At 43.8% G+C, this 22,470-nt stretch overlaps 1 protein-coding gene across 3 annotated transcripts; it reads right to left on the bottom strand.

Annotated features, from left to right (window-relative positions):
• Nucleotides 1-855: 855 nt before the first annotated feature.
• Nucleotides 856-15,436, bottom strand: NIPA2 (NIPA magnesium transporter 2). 3 transcript variants are annotated; one of them, XM_077296927.1, is made up of 6 exons: nt 15,294-15,436; nt 8,725-8,944; nt 5,023-5,079; nt 4,812-4,902; nt 3,788-3,948; nt 856-2,946 (listed from the first exon to the last, which is right to left on the bottom strand). In XM_077296927.1, exons 2-6 carry the CDS (start codon nt 8,861-8,863, stop codon nt 2,306-2,308), a joined length of 1,089 nt encoding a protein of 362 aa, XP_077153042.1. In that variant the 5' UTR covers nt 8,864-8,944; nt 15,294-15,436; the 3' UTR covers nt 856-2,305. The 3 variants fall into 3 exon arrangements, with proteins under 3 accessions (XP_077153042.1, XP_077153043.1, XP_077153044.1); XM_077296928.1 differs by having other exon boundaries at nt 15,261-15,400; XM_077296929.1 differs by having other exon boundaries at nt 15,265-15,371.
• Nucleotides 15,437-22,470: the final 7,034 nt, after the last annotated feature.

The following is a 22,470-nucleotide window of genomic DNA, read 5'->3' as shown; positions in this document are numbered from 1 at the left end:
GACTAGGAGAAAGGAATTTTACAGTAAGTACAAATTTTCTTTTACATGGACTGACTGGTAGTACATTAGGTTGGTCTTTTAAATGCCTGTTTACACAGGTGGACCAAAGTAAACTGTGCCCTGAGCTTCTGTAATAGATCACTGAGCTCGCATAGGCTGCAATGAGAGTCCTGTTTACACAGGATGATGCACTGCTGAAAACTATTTTTTAATGACCTGAAGAAGACTCCAGGGTGTAGGAGTCGAAACGCGTTGTCCTGTTATTTTTTTACTACCTCAATAGCGCAGATATTTATATATAACATCTATGAGAATCTCTATATGGGAGCGCCGGCTACATACTGGGATTTTTCGTGCTATCTGCGGTTTTACCAAGGATGTCTGAGGGCCTTTTCCGTGTGCCCAGTCGGCCGAGCTGCAGACCTTTCCCCTTGGATTCCTGTCAGATCGCCTTTCAATGATTCATTTTCGCCTTTAACTAGATGAGTGCAATTATATAAGAGTGCAATTTACACCTAGTTTCTACTGCACTTAGATCGTGCGCGGCATTGTTCCCTTTTTTTCCCTATCCTCAGGGTTGTTTGGATTCATCTGTTGTACTTCACAAGAAATCATTTCGCCTGATAAGTGTTTTGCTCACTGGTAAGCTGGTCGGCAGTCTGTGTACACAGCAAGGTAACAGTGAAATGATGGTTTCTAGCAACACTCGTTCACGATTATCATGCAGTGTAAATGCCCCTTCAGTCTGTGTTGTACACCTAGACATGCCACGATCAGTAATGTGGTTATTATGGCCGATACATGCTAGCCGTTGTCAAATACAAGAATAACTTTACTGAAAAAATACTTCAGCTCTAGTTGATTCTGAAAGATTTTATTTCAAAATAAGTTATGTTTTACAATTTAATAGTATTTACCCGCTCCCCTTTTGTACAACTGCAGCAAATCTAACATATAGAGGACGAAAATCTACAGCATTTTGCATCCAGAGCCAAAATTTACCCATACATTTATATACAATTAAAATTTCAGTGCAACATATTTTAGAGCAAAACTTAAAAGTTCTGTACAGTTTTTCATGCGCAGAATGGAAACAAATGGAAATGAAGGTATAAGGCAACATAAATCTACATGTTAATTGGTCCCCAAAATAAAGTTAAACATGATTGTCTACACAGTGGTGGGTATAATAAAAAGAAAACTAACATTCTGCTAATGATATGCAAACTTGCCGGGGTCCGCAAAAACATTCAAGTGAAAATAGTTCGGCATTTAGATATAAGAATGAAGGGTAAGTGCAGAGAGGGTGCTACAGACATGGTAAAATAAAAATACAGTCCATTTAAAACCTTTAGCTGCTACATGGCCCTGTTAGTGGGTGCATCATTTTGGTAGAAAACAGCTGTTCCACCAGCAAAGCTATGGCTGATTGCAATTTGGTGGGTGAAACGACTGGGATTTAACAATTTTAAAACTTCAGCTGGAGCCAGAATTGCGGCTTCCGCAGGCTTGCTCCGAAAGAGCAATAGATTACTGCACTTTGAGAAAGAGCTGGTATGGCCTCGTAAGTGTCATCTCTAGGTCATAGGCCATCAGTCAAATACTGATTCATCCAGGTTCTCAGTGGTGAAATCAAAAGGAGGAATAGGAGCAGTGCAATTCGGCCTTAATCACTGATAGTTCATCTTAAAGCAGATTTCCACATGCCTCCATCATGTATACTACAGGGTCGTCCTGGAGAGGAGGCTAACAAGTCACAGCATGCTGCTCCACAAGTGCTAGACTCATCCAGGGTGCTAATGTCTACTGCACACACACAAAAAAAAGCTATTTTATTCCATCATCGACCCATTATTTTTGCTTTACTAGGAAATATCCCATTAATGACATTGATGAAGTGGAATGGATCTCCAGGGGGTAAATCCTATACCACTCTGGCCCCACTTGGGTTAGGGATAATAAAGCCGAATCAGAAACTGCAAATGAAGAGCCAGTGTTCAACTCGACCACAGAACTAGTGAAAAACCCACTGAAATACTTTTAGTGGCATAGCATCAGAATGGGAAAACATTTTGGTTTAGCAATTTTACAGAATATTTCCTTTACACTGGTTTTGTAGACATGTTGCCCGCTATCCTATTCGTTCAGAACAGGAGGAGCAGCAGAATGGTGCCCACAGCCACCCGGAAGGCAAACTTTTATTCAAAGTCATTGAGCAAAATGGCAAAGGCAATTAAAATATTCATCGGGACAGCATCCGATCGTGAGGCGGTTTCGCTGGCAGTGAAGAATGTATTTTTGCACTTTAAAACGTTGTTAGACTTCCGTTACGCCGAGAAGCAGTGCTCTCATTCATCTGCATGTCCGTGTCACAGAGGTGGCTCTCCTCGTCACCGTTCAAATGCTCATAGGTGCTGTTCGACAGGCTTCCGTTCAGGAGCCGCTCCTCTTTTCGTAGAGAGACTGGCAGGTTCGATAGGGTAAGAGACACATCTTTGAAGGCATGCAGTAAAAATATTCCAATGATAATGGTCATAAAACCACTGAAGGTGCCAATCATGTCATTGGCAGACATATGCTGCCACTCCTTGAATAGAATTGCAGAACAAGTAAGCACTGAGGTGGTGAAGAATACATAGTAAATGGGCGTCACTAATGAGGTGTTAAATATGTCCAGAGCTCGGTTTAGGTAGTTAATCTGAGTGCTTACACACACAATAAGGCTTATCAATAGGATCCAGGACAAGGGATTCTTCAGAATGGGTTCCCCAGCAAACAGGCCCTTAATAGCTATTCCCAATCCTTTCACGCATGAGACAGACAGTGCTCCAATCACAGAGCAGATGGAGATATAGACTAGTATATTGGACTGGCCGTGAGTTGGTGCAACCACAAAGATTAGGATAAGTGACACAATCACCACGCCTGTAGCAAAAAGTAAGAAACCTACAAAACAAATGAAGGGAAGTTAGGCAACCGCTCCTTAACAAGTCAAGGTAGCGCATATACTTGATGAACGAGATTAAAAGGAACCTGTCAGTTGCTTCATGCTCTTCAAACCACATTAATCATCCTGGCTGCGCAGATGCTGCAAGGTAAGTTTTACTTGGAAATGTCAGAGTATAGTTTAAAAGGCCTGCCGGGGACTATAGGGAGAGACGAGACTAGTCCAACACTGTCCCCCTTCTCCCTGCACTTCTCTAGGTGACTGGTAGAAACCTGTTAATCAACTACATCGCTCTGTGGAGAGGCCGCCAGGGTCGGAGCCAATATAATCACAACTATTTCTACGTTTTTTGTTGCCGCTGAGCATAAGGGGACATAATGGTTAATCCCCTCGTATGTGCTCCCCTCTGTGCCACAGCCTCCGTGACTTTCTTCCTCCATTAACTGCAATATAGAGGATTGCTAAATCCTGGTCTTTCACCTCTCTCTACAAGTCAGGAGTATACAAATAATGCAGGAGTTAAATAATAGATCATGCGCTTTGGCAATGTTATTATGCAGCCAGGAAAATAGCCAAAATATAGGACCAGAGAGTGGAATGATGGTTCTTAAGTGATTCTAAGTTTAGCACTTGGGATCAAGATTGAATTTTTTTCCCATATTACCCAGCCATTACATGCTTTACAGAAAGTGATACAATGGAGAAAAGAGTTTTCTCGTGGGTTCCCATACTGAGGCCCAGTGTGCAGCTTCTATTATAATGAGAGGAGCAGGTTTCTGTCTTCCACGTATATATATGTAAGGCTATAAAGACCCCTAGATTATATAGCAATTACTGTACCTGGATCAGCTAACTTGATGGACATTTCATTTAAGTTTTCAATCTCCTCTTCTTGAGGGGCATGGATGACCATTACTGTTGATCCCAATATACTCAGCAAACATCCAATTTTTCCATGAAGGTTTAGTTTCTCACTTAGGAAATATGAGGACAAGATGGCACTGAAATATGAAAGATGAGAGATCAACAACCCATTAGAAGGATACACACTGGCAAGAGTACATTACATAGATTTTCTTACTCAGGAGACAAGGGGTTTTCCAGCACAGTATATTGATGATCCCTGTATACCCAAGGTCATCGGTATCGGTGGAAGTGCTACACCTGACACCCCCAACAGCAGTAGTTATCAGGGGTGGTGGAATGTAATAAGTGTATACACAGCAGAACATCACAACTCTATACACTTTCTAGTGGCCACTGACGGTACTGCAGATCAGCTCCTTTTTAATTAAAACCTGCACCAAGTACATGCAAGCAAGTGAGGCTCTCATACTGACAATTGCTAGGGATGAAGGATTTTAGGATGTATAATAAAGACACATGACAATGATGAAAGACTGATGTGAGGTGGAATCAATGAAAATAACATTCGGTCTAATAATAACATTATAATCTTTTGGCAGGACGGTCACGTGTGATAATAGAAGATGTGCGAGCAGGTAATAGTCATTAATGTCATTTTGTGCATCCTATGAATTTCCATCACTGTTTCCTCCAGGGACCCTGAAGGCAAGCAGTTATCTGAAGACAAGAATGTCGGGGTGTATGGGGGGTCATGGAGGGGCAACCGGTCAGGAAGACACAGAGCTTTTACGTTTATCATAAAGTAAGATGTTTTACATTTTAAACGGAACAACATAGCAACTTTACCTGCCTGGATGTTTATATGGGCCAAAAGAAAGACAAAAACAAACAGATAAGATTTTCTCTTTTTTTTTTTTACAAAAGCATAAAGAAAAGCACTATGACAACAACAATCACAAGCCAATAACGTAAGAATATTGCTTTATGGGCAGGTTACCTGACTAAAACACTTAAGGCTCCTAAAGGAGTTACAAGTGTTGCCGGTGCAAAAGCATATGCAGCAAAATTCGCAACTTCTCCTGCTCCCACTGGAAGAAAAAAAGGAAAGATCCAAGTGTAAGCGGCACAATAATTATGAAATATGCAGAATGGCGAATGCTAGGAAACAAAGAGGCTGCAGTAATGCATTGCTTTCTTTAGATACCTACTTGATAAAAGCCCGGCCCACCACAGCCATTCTTTCAGATACGCATGGCCACCTTGACCTACAGAGAACCAAACAACATAATATTAGTACGAAAGTGAAGCATCCATTTCATCAGCAAATAGGAAATCTACCATCAGTATACTCTATGGTTACTGCCTAGAGTTACTGCTTTGTTAACAAGCACAGTGGGGATTCAACTACATGGTGACAATGCAGCTTTAGGCCCTTTTATGTGGGCCGATAATTGTTTGAACAGTTCCTAATCACTGGCCAATCAACCATGGCAGAGATCAACTAAAAAATAAGCAAAATCTGGTTCCTGGGCATCTTTTATGATCGTTAGTAGTACACCGCCTCACGGAAACAGTGAATGTGCTGCCGATAATATGCCAAACAATTGTAATTAACGTATCATTCATACCTGTACAGTTTGCTTCGACTCATGTAAAAAAGCCCAAATCACTTATTATAGTGTCGCCTGGTGTTAGTAATGGGCAGAAACCTACTTGTGCAAATGTGGCTTATAAAGAAGCAGTCTCCCTCCTTCTCCCACCCGGTCCAAGACCCTAGTAAGTGAAAGACAGGTCACTATGTAACGTGCTCCCTCGACTGAGCTTACATGCCGGCGCCGTCATTCCTAGGGGCTGTACATGCTCATATCAATAACTCTTGCAATGTCATCAGGACCCTGTTACGCATCCACTACCCCCAGGAATGACGGCGCTTGGCAAGATCTCAGGCTGTGGAGCAGGTCACAAAGAGTGACCTGTCAATCACTGACAGGAGGAGGAAGAAGGAGGGAGGATGGAGAGCTGCAGTGCCAAGAAACAAACTTACAATACAAAAGTATAAATATTTCAGATGCTTTACATAGGTTGGTTAAATGTCTAAAAACCTGTCGGCAGTTTCCTTTTAATGATGTTGCCCCATCGGGCATATTGCTAGTTTATGCATAATGTGGGTACGGAAAGTATTCAGACCCCTTTAAATTTTTCACTCTTTATTTCACTACAGCCATTTGGCAAATTCAAAAACGTTCATTTTTTCACATTAATGCACACTCTGCACCCCATCTTGACTGAAAAAAAAAATCAAATGTAGAAATGTTTGCAAATTTAATAAAAAAGAACAACTGAAATATCACATGGTCATAAGTATTCAGACACTTTGCTCAGACACTCATATTTAAGTCACATGCTGCCCATTTCCTCCTTGAGATGGTTCTACTCCTTTATTGGAGTACAGCTGTGTTAAATTAAACTGAAAGGACTTGATTTGGAAAGGCAAGTACCTGTCTATATAAGATCTGACAGCTCACAGTGCATGTCAGACCAAATGAGAATCATGAGGTCAAAGGAACTGGCCAAGGAGCTCAGAGACAGAATTGTGGCAAGGCACAGATCTGGCCAAGGTTACAAAAGAATTTCTGCAGTACTCAAGGTTCTTAAGAGCACAGTGGCCTCCATAATCCTTAAATGGAAGAAGTTTGGGACCACTAGAAGTCTTCCTAGACCTGGCCATCCAGCCAAACTGAGCAATCGTAGGAGAAAAGCCTTGGTGAGAGAGGTAAAGAAGAACCCCAAGATCACTGTGGCTAAGCTCCAGAGATGCAGGAGGGAGATGGGAGAAAGTTCCACAAAGTCAACTATCACTGCAGCCCTCCACCAGTCGGGAATTATGGCAGAGTGGTCTGACGGAAGCCTCTCTTCAGTGCAAGACATATGAAAGCCCGCATAGAGTGTGCTAAAAAACACATGAAGGACTCCCAGACTATGAGAAATAAGATTCACTGGTCTGATGAGATGAAGATAGAACTTTTTGGTGATAATTCTAAGCAGTATGTTTGGAGAAAATCAGGCACTCCTCATCACCTGCCCAATACAATAACAACAGTGAAACGTGGTGGTGGAAGCATCATGCTATGGGGGTGTTTTTCAGCTGCAGGGACAGGATGACTGCTTGCGATTGAAGGAAACATGAATGCTGCCAAGTACAGAGATATCCTGGATGAAAACCTCTTCCAGAGTGCTCTGGACCTCAGACTTGGCCGAAGGCTCACCTTCCAACAAGACAATAACCCTAAGCACACAGCTAAAATAACAAAGGAGTGGCTTCAGAACAACTATGTGACCATTCTTGACTGGCCCAGCCAGCGCCCTCACCTAAACCCAATTGAGCATCTCTGGAGAGACCCGAAAATGGCTGTCCACCATCGTTCACCATCCAACCTGACGGAACTGGAGAGGATCTGCAAGGAAGAATGTCAGAGGATCTCCAAATCCAGGTGTGAAAAACTTGTTGCATTATTCCCAAGAAGACTCATGGCTGTACTAGCTCAAAAGGGGCTTCTACTCAATACTGAGGAAAGGGTCTGAAGACTTATGACCATGTGAGATTTCAGTTTTTCTTATTTAATAAATTTACAAAAATTTCTACATTTCTGTTTTTTTAATCAGACAAGATGGGGTGCAGAGTGTACATTAATGAGAAAAAAAATGATTTTTTTAAATTTCCCAAATAGCTGCAATGAAACAAAGAGTAAAAATTTAAAGGGGTCTGAATACTTTCCGCATCCACTGTATGCATAATGTGGATTGCAATGAACAGGGCCACCGTTGCACGCTATGAGGGATAGGGAAGTTGTTGTGCAAATACAGCTTACTTCATTCAGCTAAGGGAGCTCTGAAAATATCGGACAGATGGGTCAATCCCTTTTAACCCCTTTACTACCTTTGATGCACTTGTATGAAAAATTCAGTATGAAGTAAAAACAAAACAAAAAAAAATCTGTAATTAAAAAAAAAAAAAAAAACCCCACAAAAGTTCAAAGCACACCGTTTTACCCTATTTTTTTTTTTTTTTTTTTTTTAAACAAGTTTAGAATTGGTGTTTAGTAGTGATGAGCGAATATACTCGTTACTGGAGATTTCTCGATCACGCTCGGGTGTCCTCCGAGTATTTTTTAGTGCTCGGAGATTTCGTTTTTATTGCCGCAGCTGAATGATTTACATCTGTTAGCCAGCATAAGTACATGTGGAGGTTGCCTGGTTGCTAGGGAATCCCCACATGTAATCAAGATGGCTAACAGATGTAAATCATTCAGCTGCGGCAATAAAAACTAAATCTCCCGAGCACTAAAAAATGCTTGGTCACCCGAGCGTGCTCGGGAAATCTCGAGTAACGAATATATTCACTCATCACTAGTAAACAGCATAACAAGCAAAAAAAAAAAAAAGAATCAAAATACCAGAATTACAATTTTGGAGCTGCTGCAAGAGTGCAGTAAAAAATGACCAAAAGATCATATCTACCCCAAATAGTATCATTAAAAATGCCAGATATTTTTTTTGCACCTAAGCCCTCACCCAGCCGCAGATTCCGAATCTACACCTAAATTATTGTCAGCAAACGGCTAACTGATGGAAATCTGCCTCATCTGACTGAAAACCGATATGACCAGTAAAAATCAGTCTGGAAATGACCAGGAATGTAATGTGTAAACGGCTCCTGAATAACATCAGAAAAAAAGTCACATACAAGGAAGGGTTTTTTCAGGATGACCATAACAGATAAAGAAGAGAAGAATTGGCTGTAACCTAACAATATGTCTGTCTATAATGGCAAAGTCAGACCAACGTCATCCAGTTCGGTGTCACCGGTCAGACATCTGTGGAGACAGCAGTGCTTAGTACCCATTATATACCTGCTCTCATGGAGCCCTTTCTTGCCAGCCGTAGCAGCCCCTTCTTCTTCAGTATAAAGCTGCCTCCGATAAAAATGCTTGAGCTAATCGCCAGGATGAGCCCAATGTAAAAGTCATATTTTCCTTTGTCTTGACTCATCTTGAAATGCTGTTATTCTACAAGCCGAGATTCATGGGTGTCCGCACACATTAACTTCTTCTCTGGAGCCTGCCGGTATATCTGTAGGAGAGCAGAAAGAAATGTGAACGCTGATTTCCAGGACAAAGTGATAACTGTGAACAGCACATGGCAAGAAGACAGGTTACAAAGCTGCAGGAAACATCGGGCATGACCAGATCCTATCATGCAAAGCGTACAGTAGTCAATGGGACTATAATCCATCACCTTGACCTTGGGAGCTCGGACAATGTGCTCCTGACAATATGGGCTGCGAGTGGACACACAATTATTAAAGTCCTGCTGCCTGGATATACACTAGATGGACAAAAGACTTGGAAAATCTTCTCATAACACCGGCATCCCAATGTAAATGCACAGGTAGCAGTATGGAATTGGTCTTCTCTTTGCACCCAAAACAACTTCCATTCTTCTGGGAAGGCTTTCTGGAAGATATTGCAGTGTGTCCGTAGGAATATATAGCCATTTGTTCAGAAGAACAATTCTGAGTGCAGACACTGATGTTGAAAGAGATGTTGTGCCTCGCAATGTTCTCTCTGATTCATCCCAAAGGTGTTTGATGAGGTAGTCATGTTCTTCTACACCAAACTCACCCAACCTTGCCTTCATGGACTTTACTTTGTGCATTTGGATACTGTCATTTGAAACAGAAACGTCCCCCCCAAAACTATTCCCACAAAGTTGGATCTCTAGACGCTCTTTAATTCTGCTTTCATAGGGGGTAGTCTGAAGTTTATGGCTAATCTATTAGGTTTTAAAACCTCAATTTAAACACAAAATCCAGGAGTTTTTTTACACTTCTGGCAGAATCATACAATAGATTTTCACATACAGAGAGCCAGTCAGCTCTCCTGACTTTTTTGTTTTAGCCAATACAAGATATATTGATAAAAGCGATAGTAACTCATATCCATATATTTCAGAGGAACAAGACAATGATAGAGCCTATATAGACATATTAATATACAGTGGGGCAAAAAAGTATTTAGTCAGTCAGCGATAGTGCAAGTTCCACCACTTAAAAAGATGAGAGGCGTCTGTAATTTACATCATAGGTAGACCTCAACTATGGGAGACAAACTGAGAAAAAAAAATCCAGAAAATCACATTGTCTGTTTTTTTTATCATTTTATTTGCATTTTATGGTGGAAAATAAGTATTTGGTCAGAAACAAAATTTCATCTCAATACTTTGTAATATATCCTTTGTTGGCAATGACAGAGGTCAAACGTTTTCTGTAAGTCTTCACAAGGTTGCCACACACTGTTGTTGGTATGTTGGCCCATTCCTCCATGCAGATCTCCTCTAGAGCAGTGATGTTTTTGGCTTTTCGCTTGGCAACACGGACTTTCAACTCCCTCCAAAGGTTTTCTATAGGGTTGAGATCTGGAGACTGGCTAGGCCACTCCAGGACCTTGAAATGCTTCTTACAAAGCCACTCCTTCGTTGCCCTGGCGGTGTGCTTTGGATCATTGTCATGTTGAAAGACCCAGCCACGTTTCATCTTCAATGCCCTTGCTGATGGAAGGAGGTGTGCACTCAAAATCTCACGATACATGGCCCCATTCATTCTTTCATGTACCCGGATCAGTCGTCCTGGCCCCTTTGCAGAGAAACAGCCCCAAAGCATGATGTTTCCACCACCATGCTTTCCAGTAGGTATGGTGTTGGATGGATGCAACTCAGTATTCTTTTTCCTCCAAACACGACAAGTTGTGTTTCTACCAAACAGTTCCAGTTTGGTTTCATCAGACCATAGGACATTCTCCCAAAACTCCTCTGGATCATCCAAATGCTCTCTAGCAAACTTCAGACGGGCCCGGACATGTACTGGCTTAAGCAGTGGGACACGTCTGGCACTGCAGGATCTGAGTCCATGGTGGCGTAGTGTGTTACTTATGGTAGGCCTTGTTACATTGGTCCCAGCTCTCTGCAGTTCATTCACTAGGTCCCCCCACGTGGTTCTGGGATTTTTGCTCACCGTTCTTGTGATCATTCTGACCCCACGGGGTGGGATTTTGCGTGGAGCCCCAGATCGAGGGAGATTATCAGTGGTCTTGAATGTCTTCCATTTTCTAATTATTGCTCCCACTGTTGATTTCTTCACTCCAAGCTGGTTGGCTATTGCAGATTCAGTCTTCCCAGCCTGGTGCAGGGCTACAATTTTGTTTCTGGTGTCCTTTGACAGCTCTTTGGTCTTCACCATAGTGGAGTTTGGAGTCAGACTGTTTGAGGGTGTGCACAGGTGTCTTTTTATACTGATAACAAGTTTAAACAGGTGCCATTACTACAGGTAATGAGTGGAGGAAAGAGGAGACTCTTAAAGAAGAAGTTACAGGTCTGTGAGAGCCAGAAATCTTGATTGTTTGTTTCTGACCAAATACTTATTTTCCACCATAATATGCAAATGAAATGATAAAAAAACAGACAATGTGATTTTCTGGATTTTTTTTTTCTCAGTTTGTCTCCCATAGTTGAGGTCTACCTATGATGTAAATTACAGACGCCTCTCATCTTTTTAAGTGGTGGAACTTGCACTATTGCTGACTGACTAAATACTTTTTTGCCCCACTGTATGGGGCATATTGTATTTCAGCAACCGAGACATCTGTTCCCACACATGTCCTGCAGTATTTACAGACATCGATCACTAGATAAGAAATAAATAGGTGGGGTAAATCAATGACTTCCATCCTGTACTTGGCAGAAACCACTCATGTGTACTCACTGGGACTGCAAGTATCCAACAAGGAATTAGGGCATGTTTCCATGGTCAGTATTAGCAGCGCTTTGGATGCAGCATCGACTTTTGTACCCACGGTGGTTCCGCATTTGATCATTATTATTATTGAACCATGCGGAATCACCACATCCTATACATTTATCTTGCCGAGACTGAGCGTCTCCGCAAGATAAATTGACATGCTGCAGTCTAGAAAGATGCGCCGCATGTGCGTATACGCAGGGAAGCCGCGGGTGTCGGTGCACGCATAGTGGAGATGGGATTTCACAAAATCCCATCCACTATGCTGTAACATCTGGACGCTGCGGGTTGGTTTACTGACCGTGGAAACATACCCTTATAGATCAGCATTAAGGAAGAGACTCTACCAATAGTAGACAAACAGTCTGACTTTTATTCTTAAGTGCCATCATAGCTGCTTTCGCTTTTTGTTTTTTTTTATACTTTTTTCCAAAAAGGAGGTGTGCTTGCTTCTATGGCAATGAAAGGTCCCTTGGAAGTTACGTCTTTGTTCAAATTGATCACTGAGCAATAGATTTGTGAAATGCTCATTGACTTAGATGGTAGAGTCATACCTACAAGCATGGACCAGAATAGGAGTCTGATGGATCTGTGATTTTAATGGCTGTGTGAATAGATTCCCTCAATTCTATAAGTACGTGTAAAAAAAAAGGTACATTTCACACGGATGCGTCAATGTAGCTTAAGATCAATAGATAAGTAATCTATACAATGTAAGACCGGATGACGTTAAAGAGAAAACATGTTCCATTTGTGGAGGAGATCTTTACGTGGTCATAGCAATATATGAAGATCAGGAAGATCAAACCCAGCCAGGCTTCTGACACCAGCCAATTGGGCAGGCCATGGGAAAGACAGAGCTCATTCTTAACATTTCACAAGAGACGTACAAACCAAGGAAGACATAATTCAGAACATCCTGATAACATGTTCACTGCAATGGAAGCTGAACAGCAGCATCACTAAATGGCGTGTGGACCAGGGGTATTCCACATCTGTATACTATTTACGCCAGGCCACTGAGGAAACAGGTAATGGCTGATCTGTAGGAGTGTTGGTTTCCCATTAATCTGATGGGAATTACCTATCCTAAGGATGTAGGTCATCAATATCTAAAGTCCGGGATCATCCCTTTAACCATGCAGAAGAGGAAAGACGTGATCACTGACTTCACAGCAGATACGACAAGTGCGTGTTGTTAATATGCTTAGTCAGTGACATGATAAACTCGCTGGAGGTTGTTATAGGCCTGATAAGTAAGGAACAGAGAATTAGTAAGTAATCGGAGAAATAAGCCTTTCCGTCCTGATACTAGAGACATAAGAAGAAGCAGTCACCTGAACACATAATAGGATAAACACACCTACACTCTGTCCACAAAAAGCCAGTAAAGCAGCACACCGCACTCATCACACATGTTTTCTCGGTGCTACGAGGCTAAACAATGCCTGGATGTCTCCTGTGACTCCAGCTAATTATGAGTTACGAGATCCTGGAGGAGCAGCGTCACCACCAGGGAGAGCACAATGAGGCGGCTGACTAATTAACACAGCACTCCGCTGGCAGTGCAGCTTTATCACACGCTGGCGGAATAACAATTAGCTTAGAAGCCCAGAAATTGTTTTCCAGTCATTTATAGGTCAGTAATTAAATCCATAGAAAGCATTCATTTGTGGAAGGCCAGAAAGACACTTTGTAGCATCCTTCCAAGTGTGAGAAGCAGGAAAGACTATGGCAGATAGAGAATTCTCTTCCTTCCTTATTCCTGCTGAACATTTCAGGGAGGCACTGACAGCTCGGTGTTACCACACCTCTCCTATACAGGGCGGGTCCCTGCGCCACACCTCTCCTATACAGGGTGGGTCCCTGCGCCACACCTCTCCTATACAAGGCGGGTCCCTGCGCCACACCTCTCCTATACAGGGTGGGTCCCTGCGCCACACCTCTCCTATACAGGGTGGGTCCCTGCGCCACACCTCTCCTATACAGGGTGGGTCCCTGCGCCACACCTCTCCTATACAGGGTGGGTCCCTGCACCACACCTCTCCTATACAGGGTGGGTCCCTGCGCCATACCTCTCCTATACAGGGTGGGTCCCTGCGCCACACCTCTCCTATACAGGGTGGGTCCCTGCGCCATACCTCTCCTATACAGGGTGGGTCCCTGCGCCACACCTCTCCTATACAGGGTGGGTCCCTGCGCCACACCTCTCCTATACAGGGTGGGTCCCTGCGCCATACCTCTCCTATACAGGGCGGGTCCCTGCGCCATACCTCTCCTATACAGGGCGGGTCCCTGCGCCACACCTCTCCTATACAGGGTGGGTCCCTGCGCCACACCTCTCCTATACAGGGTGGGTCCCTGCGCCACACCTCTCCTATACAGGGTGGGTCCCTGCGCCACACCTCTCCTATACAGGGTGGGTCCCTGCGCCACACCTCTCCTATACAGGGTGGGTCCCTGCGCCACACCTCTCCTATACAGGGTGGGTCCCTGCACCATCAGCCAAGATTAGAGAGGACACACCACAAATGGTAACTGACTGACACATTACCAGGAGGGACAACAAAGGACAGAGTTCTAAGGGAAGGTGAGACACAGAACTGTCAGGAGAGGTGACAGATCCTCTAAAAGCAAAAAATGCATACATTATAACATAAATAGCTTAAGACTTGATGAGGCTGGTGTACTAACTTTCAAAATCCATGATAAAATAGCGGTATAATGCATATGCATGATGTTGAGCAATAGTTAGACTCTTAATATCATTTTAATAACGAGAAAAGGTTTTAGTCGTTCTGACGTGGATTTTCACAGTAAGTACACCGGCCTCAGGCTGGGGAATTATCTGGACTTGTACGTGCACCACGGCGGGGATTGCCAATAGCAACGATAGCATTTGTCGGATCACTACACTTGGTCTGGATACAGGGCGATCCTCCTTCCGTTCATCACATTGGTGGGCGCTCTGAAGGCAGGAATCTTCATCACTGGAAACCCAATGCTACGAGGACACCCATGATTTAAAGGGCCTCGGCCATCACACCGATCCCGATCTAATAAACAAGGAGTGCAGCTGTACCTACCGAGAAGCCCCCAAATCCTAGGAGACTGCACTGTATGGAAAGGACCAAAAGAATGAGAACTCATGTGCCCGGCCAGGAGGCGCGTATAGCCCTGCCCATGGTCCCTCCTGAGCAATCAGTAAGGATGAAGGCGGTCACCCCATAGATGCCATCCTCTGATGGAAAGTGCTGGTGGTCTAATGTCCTACACCCCGCTGAAGCGTCGCTGACAGATGCGAGTGGTCTGCCTATTCTCTTCATGGAGGGTCAGTCAGTTCTTACAGGGGCACATCTGTCACCAGCCATAGGAGAAAGGAGCGCTCGGGGGCCCCCACGATTACAATGCAGTCACTGTGCAGTGGAGACTCGGGGGTCCCAGCACTAATGAAGGCATTCTCCACATACAGCTGTCAGCACGCTCTCCCATGACACGCTGCGGCCGGGCAGTCACCTCACTGACAGGACACGGTGCTCTGTGTGTGGGCACTGGGGCTGCACTTCCATGTGCTGACACAGGGCGGCGCATTACCTGCCTCCCGCTCCTATCCCGCCCTGCACTCGCCTTCCAGCTAACGGGGCCGATATCTCCATGGGGCCACGGCTGATTGCTCCGGAGTCCGGGTCTGACGTCACTCCGGCTCCGCCAGCTTCCTGCTTCCGCCACCGCCGCCGCCGCACAAGGCTGGAGAGGACACGTGACAGGACATGTGACCGGTGCCTTCAACTAACTTTATGAAAAAAGGCAGTCACAGGTCACAGGAGAGGACGGAGAGAGTGGGCAGCGAGCTGAGCAGAGGTTCCAAGAGGAGAGGAGAGGGAGGACGGCAGAGGATCCGAGAAGGACAGGGAGGGTCGGTGGGCAGCGGAGGGTCCGGGAGGGAGGGCAGCGGAGGGTCCGGGAGGGAGGGCAGCGGAGGGTCCGGGAGGGAGGGCAGCGGAGGGTCCGGGAGGGAGGGCAGCGGAGGGAGGGAGGGCAGCGGAGGGTCCGGGAGGGAGGGCAGCGGAGGGAGGGAGGGCAGCGGAGGGTCAGAGAAGGAGAGGAAGGGCAGCAGAGGGTCAGAGAAGAGAGGGAGGGCAGCAGAGGGTCAGAGAAGAGAGGGAGGGCAGCAGAGGGTCAGAGAAGAGAGGGAGGGCAGCAGATATGATAATGCTCCCACATAGGCTGGTATGTGTGTCTCTTTATTTAATTGTGTGTCTTTATTTAATATTAATGAGGGTATCTGGCTGAAGAGGTTGAACAAAGAAATGACATCAAATTTTTTTTGTAATATATCTTTATTTAGCTTACAAATCCGCATGAAAATCCACATCAAATCCGCGTGGAATTTCCACTGTGTTTCCTACCAAGAGATGCAGAAATTTCCAAAAGCAAATCCGTAACGTGCGCACATAGCCTAATAATACAGAGCAGCCTGTAGACATGTCCTCAGAGACTCCTGTGAGCACTGACCCCTTGTGGAGACCATAAAAAGTAGCCGTAAATGAAAAGGCCCAGATTTCTGGATGAATATGGCAGAATAAAATGAGAACAAAAAATGGGTTACTTTTCACCTGGTGACAGGTCCTCTTTAATCACTGAAGATTCTGGGCATCAATTTTCTAGCACTTCTCATATAAAGAACACTTCTTCCGTATTGAGATGATTAAAATAGATACTGATTTTATTCCTAATGTACAAACATTATTGCCCAATTCATCACAACAATTTATCCAGAATTCTGGAGTAGATTACTTCGAAAACTCACTACATTTTTGCAGAACCCGGAGAAGTTCTGTTTCTTCTGGCGGTTTCACGCCATTTTCTTCCAGCTCCACCAAAATGGGTGGAACAGGAAAGCACGGCAGGTGCGTGACGCCACAGCTCATCTAATTCATTGCATTGCATTAGACCAATAATCAAACTATTGGTATTCAAGTCTGAAGAGGAACTAAGTAAAAATGTGTTGTTTTTTTCCTCTATTAACCCCTTCACCCCCAAGGGTGGTTTGCACGTTAATGACCGGGCCAATTTTTACAATTCTGACCACTGTCCCTTTATGAGGTTATCACTCTGGAACGCTTCAACGGATCTTGGCGATTCAGACATTGTTTTCTCGTGACATATTGTACTTCATGATAGTGGTAAAATTTCTTCGATATAACTTGCGTTTATTTGTGAAAAAAACGAATATTTGGCGAAAATTTTGAAAATTTCGCAATTTTCCAACTTTGAATTTTTATGCCCTTAAATCACAGACATATGTCACGCAAAATACTTAATAAGTAACATTTCCCACATGTCTACTTTACATCAGCACAATTTTGGAACCAAAATTTTTTTTTGTGACGGAGTTATAAGGGTTAAAAGTTGACCAGCAATTTCTCATTCTTACAACACCATTTTTTTTTAATCTCATCTCATTTGAAGTAATTTTGAGGGGTCTATATGATAGAAAATACCCAAGTGTGACACCATTCTAAAAACTGCACCCCTCAAGGTACTCAAAACCACTTTCAAAAAGTTTATTAACCCTTCAGGTGTTTCACAGGAATTTTTGGAATGTTTAAATAAAAATAAACATTTAACTTTTTTTCACACAAAATTTATTTCAGCTCCAATTTGTTTTATTTTACCAAGGGTAACAGGAGAAAATAGACCCCAAAATTTGTTGTACAATTTGTCCTGAGTACGCTGATACCCCATATGTGGGGGTAAACCACTGTTTGGGCGCATGGCAGAGCTCGGAAGGAAAGGAGCGCCATTTGACTTTTCAATGCAAAATTGACTGGAATTGAGATGGGACGCCATGTTGCATTTGGAGAGCCCCTGATGTGCCTAAACATTGAAACCCCCCACAAGTGACACAATTTTGGAAAGTAGACCCCCTAAGGATCTTATCTAGATGTGTGGTGAGCACTTTGACCCAACAAGTGTTTCACAGAAGTTTATAATGCAGAGCCGTAAAAACAAAAAATCATATTTTTTCACAAAAATGATCTTTTCGCCCCCATTTTTTTATTTCCCCAAGGGTAAGAGAAGAAATTAGACCACAAAAGTTGTTGTGCAATTTGTCCTGAGTACAACGATACCCCATATGTGGGGGTAAACCACTGTTTGGGCGCATAGCAGAGCTCGGAAGGGAAGGAGCGCTATTTTACTTTTCAATGCAAAATTGACTGGAATTAAGATGGGATGCCATGTTGCGTTTGGAGAGCCCCTGATGTGCCTAAACATTAAAACCCCCACAAGTGACACCATTTTGGAAAGTAGACCCCCTAAGGAACTTATCTAGATGTGTTTTGAGAGCTTTGAACCCCCAAGTGTTTCACTACAGTTTATAACGCAGAGCCATGAAAATAAAAATTCTTTTTTTTTTCACAAAAATGATTTTTAGCCCCCAGTTTTGTATTTTCACAAGGGTATCAGGATAAATTGGACCCCAAAAGTTGTTGTCCAATTTGTCCTGAGTACGCTGATACCCCATATGTGGGGGGGAACCACTGTTTGGGCGCATGACAGAGCTCGGAAGGGAAGGAGCGCCATTTGGAATGCAGACTTAAATGGATTGGTCTGCAGGCGTCACGTTGCATTTGCAGAGCCCCTGATGTACCCAAACAGTACAAACCCCCCACAAGTGACCCCATATCGGAAACTAGACCCCCCAAGGAACTTATCTAGATGTGTTGTGAGAACTTTGAACCCCCAAGTGTTTCACTACAGTTTACAACGCATAGCCGTGAAAATAAAAAATCTTTTTTTTCCCACAAAACTTATTTTTTGGCAAGGGTATCAGGAGAACTTGGACCCCAAAAGATGATGTCCAATTTGTCCTGAGTACGCTGATACCCCATATGTTGGTGTAAACCCCTGTTTGGGCACACGGGAGAGCTCTGAAGGGAAGGAGCACTGTTTTCCTTTTTCAACGCAGAATTGGCTGGAATTCAGATCGGATGCCATGTCCCGTTTGGAGAGCCCCTGATGTGCCTAAACAGTGGAAACCCCCCAATTATAACTGAAACCCTAATCCGAACACACCCCTTACCCTAATCCCAACAGTAACCCTAACCACTCCTCTAACCCAGACACACCCAACCCTATTCCCAACCGTAAATGTAATCCAAACCCTAACCCTATCTTTAGCCCCAACCCTAACTGTAGCCCCAACCCTAGCCCCAACCCTAGCCCTAACCCTAGCCCTAACCCGAGCAATAACCCTAGCCCTAACACTAGCCGTAACACTAGCCCCAACCCTAGCCCTAACCCTTGCCCTAACCCTAGCCCTAACCCTAGCTCTAACCCTAGCCCTAACTCTAGCCCTAACCCTAATGGGAAAATGGAAATAAATACATTTTTTAATTTTTCCCTAACTAAGGGGGTGATGAAGGGGGGTTTGATTTTCTTTTATAGCGGGTTTTTTAGCGGATTTTTATGATTGGCAGCCGTCACACACTGAAAGACGCTTTTCATTGCAAAAAATATTTTTTGCGTTACCACATTTTGAGAGCTGTAATTTTTCCATATTTGAGTCCACAGAGTCATGTGAGATCTTGTTTTTTGTGGGACGAGTTGACGTTTTTATTGGTAACATTTTCGGACACGTGACATTTTTTGATCGCTTTTTATTCCGATTTTTGTGAGGCAGAGTGATCAAAAACCAGCTATTCATGAATTTCTTTTGGGGGAGGCGTTTATACCGTTCCGCATTTGGTAAAATTGATAAAGCAGTTTTATTCGCCGGGTCAGTACGATTACAGCGATATCTCATTTATATCATTTTTTTTATGTTTTGGCGCTTTTATACGATAAAAACTATTTTATAGAAAAAATAATTATTTTGGTATCGCTTTATTCTCAGGACTATAACTTTTTTATTTTTTTGCTGATGATGCTGTATGGCGGCTCATTTTTTGCGGGACAAGATGACGTTTTCAGGGGTACCATGGTTATTTATATCAGTCTTTTTGATCGCGTGTTATTCCACTTTTTGTTCGGCGGTATGATAATAAAGCGGTTTTTTTTTTGCCTTTTTTTTTTTTTTCCTTACGGTGTTTACTGAAGGGGTTAACTAGTGGGGCAGTTTTATAGGTTGGGTCGTTACGGACGCGGCGATACTAAATATGTGTACTTTTATTGTTTTTTTTTATTTTATTTAGCAAAAGAAATGTATTTATGGGAATAATATTTTTTTTTTTTTTCTTTATTTAGGATATTTTTTTTATTTATTTTTTTACACATGTGGGGAATTTTTTTTTAACTTTTTTACTTTGTCCCAGGGGGGGACATCACAGATCATTGATCTGGCAGTGTGCACAGCACTCTGCCAGATCTGCTGTGCAGGGCTGCAGGCTTACCAAGTGTCTGCTCTGAGCAGGCACTTGGTAAGCCACCTCCCTCCCTGCAGGACCCGGATGCCGCGGCCATCTTGGATCCGGGACCTGCGGCGAGGAGGGAGGTAGGAGACCCTCGGAGCAACGCGATCACATCGCGTTGCTCCGGGGGTCTCAGGGAAGCCCGCAGGGAGCCCCCTCCCTGCGCGATGCTTCCCTATACCGCCGGTACACCGCGATCATGTTTGATCGCGGTGTGCCGGGGGTTAATGTGCCGGGGGCGGTCCGTGACCGCTCCTGGCACATAGTGCCGGATGTCAGCTGCGATATGCAGCTGACACTCGGCCGCGCTCCCCCTGTGAGCGCGGCCGATCGCGTATGACGTACTATCCCGTCGGTGGTCATACGGGCCCACCCCACCTCGACGGGATAGTACATCAGATGTCAGGAAGGGGTTAAAGACAATTTTCTTCTGAAAAAATAAAAAAAGTACACATTTGGTATTGCCATATCTGGAATGACTAGAAAAATACAGTTTTTTCATCATACCCGAAGAAAGAAAAAAGTCAAACGTGACCAAAAAGTCTTATGTAGTGAACAATGAGATCACTGAAAATATAATCTCGTCCTGCAAAAAGATAGTTGCGGCTCTCAAAATATGATGATGTAAAAATACTTTATGGCAAAAGTTTTACTGTACAAAAGTATGAAAACCCAACAGAAATGTGGTATCGTAATCATGCGGACCTAAAAAATAATGCTATCTTATCACTTTTTCCACACAGCGAATGGCGTAAAAAAATTACCATACTTTTCAGATTATAGGATGCACTTTTTCACCCCCAAATTTGCGAGGAAAATGGGGATATATTTTATAATCCAAATGTAGATTACCGGGGTGGGTGGGTGTCACTTGGAGGATACCTTTATCATCCCCACCACTCACACCAATTTGTCATAAACCGGGGGTTGTTTGGTTGCCCCTGGTTCTTTCTGAAGGGGATTTATCTACAGTATATCCCACTTCCCAGTTCCAGTTTGGAACTTGTAGCACTCTGGCACCACCTTACCCTCAGGTCAGACAGGGTACTGCCCATAGGATAATTAGTCGCCAGAAAGGCTGCCTGCTATGTACTGGCTATTGGGCACACTGCAGCGAGGACGATATAACTAATCCTACTCAGGCGGGAACAATAGTTATCAACGCCACCAGTCGCTACAAAGCCTCCCAAACGCACAGGACAAATCCCACTGCTACCAGCTCTTAATTATTAACAGGTTCAGAGCCAACCCAGATTAGTAGCGTAATTCACTTCAGAGGACGTGACAGTACATTATAGAGCAAGGAGAGACAAAGCTAGTAATTTTATATTTTACTCCAAAAAAAAAAGGTAGGCAGTGTTTTCAGAAGTATAAAAAGATGTAAAAAAGACTAGTATCGTATGTACAGTACAATTACAAATAAAATGGGTTTAAAGTTGAAAAAACACATTTCATTCAGATCATTTCATCTCCTGGCTGACCATGTGCTCAGGGGGACACATCAAGATGAATATCACACATCTGTATAGCAGCTAGACCCCGGACAAAAGACACTGGAAGACTGATGTTCCACTGAGTTATCTCCCAGCCCAAAACCAAGGCACTCCTCCCCTTTCTTAGAGTTATGACAAACAATTTTTATACATAGCTCGCTGTATGAACCTCGTATACGAACAACAATAATCAGGATGTGCACCACGTTGGGGGGATTCTTTTAATTGTAAACACGGCGTAGTTACACGACCCGTTTACGGAGAAACCTGCTCCTTGCACTCATTGGGTTTAGCTTCTAGCGATTTCAGTGAGTTATAGATCTCTTGATGGACATCTGGAAAATATCATCCTTATATCTCTAGCCCGGATCGGTGCCAGTATACCTAGTTTTACAAGAACAAAAGAATCCCATGCTTGCTGCGCCAGTTTTAGCCAGTATCAGGTGGGAGGGGGGAATGAGGAGTTTAAGAAGTCTGGCTGTCGCAGCACCAAGCCATAAAAATTCCTCTTGCTAGCACACTGGTCTCCCATTACACTATATAGCAGGGGGGAGGGAGAGTGGCTTAGAATTCCAGCCTTCTGCTGGCAGGCACAGGAAACTGCAGCTGAGAGCTCTGTATGTGTAATTGAAGTAATCAGAACTTCTTCCTATTTCCTGACTGGGCGACTGTGGGGGAACGGGGTCACAGGAGGCAGATTTTCTGCTGAAGGAGGTCGGCGGCAGCAGTAGGGCAATGTTGTGGACCTCGAGCTTGGAATATGGGGTGCGAGGCTACAGGCCCTGGGCTTTCAGAAAATGTGAGTACTCTCACTTCCCATTGATTTCCCTGCGGTGGGCTTCGGCACAATGGCTGCCGGAGGCGGCACATGTGCAGATTTAGATCTCAGCTCCTAAA

The sequence above is a fragment of the Ranitomeya variabilis genome, chromosome 3, assembly GCF_051348905.1.
Source record: "Ranitomeya variabilis isolate aRanVar5 chromosome 3, aRanVar5.hap1, whole genome shotgun sequence".
NCBI lineage: Eukaryota > Metazoa > Chordata > Amphibia > Anura > Dendrobatidae > Ranitomeya > Ranitomeya variabilis.
The sequence above is the reverse complement of the archived record's forward strand: the minus strand, read 5'-3'. Positions and strand labels throughout refer to the sequence as shown.

What these genes read in the sequence shown, in the direction of transcription:
- NIPA2 (XM_077296927.1), bottom strand. Translation starts at nt 8,863, where the DNA reads ATGAGTCAAGACAAAGGAAAATATGACTTTTACATTGGGCTCATCCTG. An exon ending in GTGGGCCGGGCTTTTATCAA is followed by an intron (nt 4,903 to 5,022) that starts GTAGGTATCTAA and finishes TTTTTCTTCCAG; the next exon opens with TGGGAGCAGGAGAAGTTGCG. An exon ending in GCCTTAAGTGTTTTAGTCAG is followed by an intron (nt 3,949 to 4,811) that starts GTAACCTGCCCA and finishes TTCATATTTCAG; the next exon opens with TGCCATCTTGTCCTCATATT.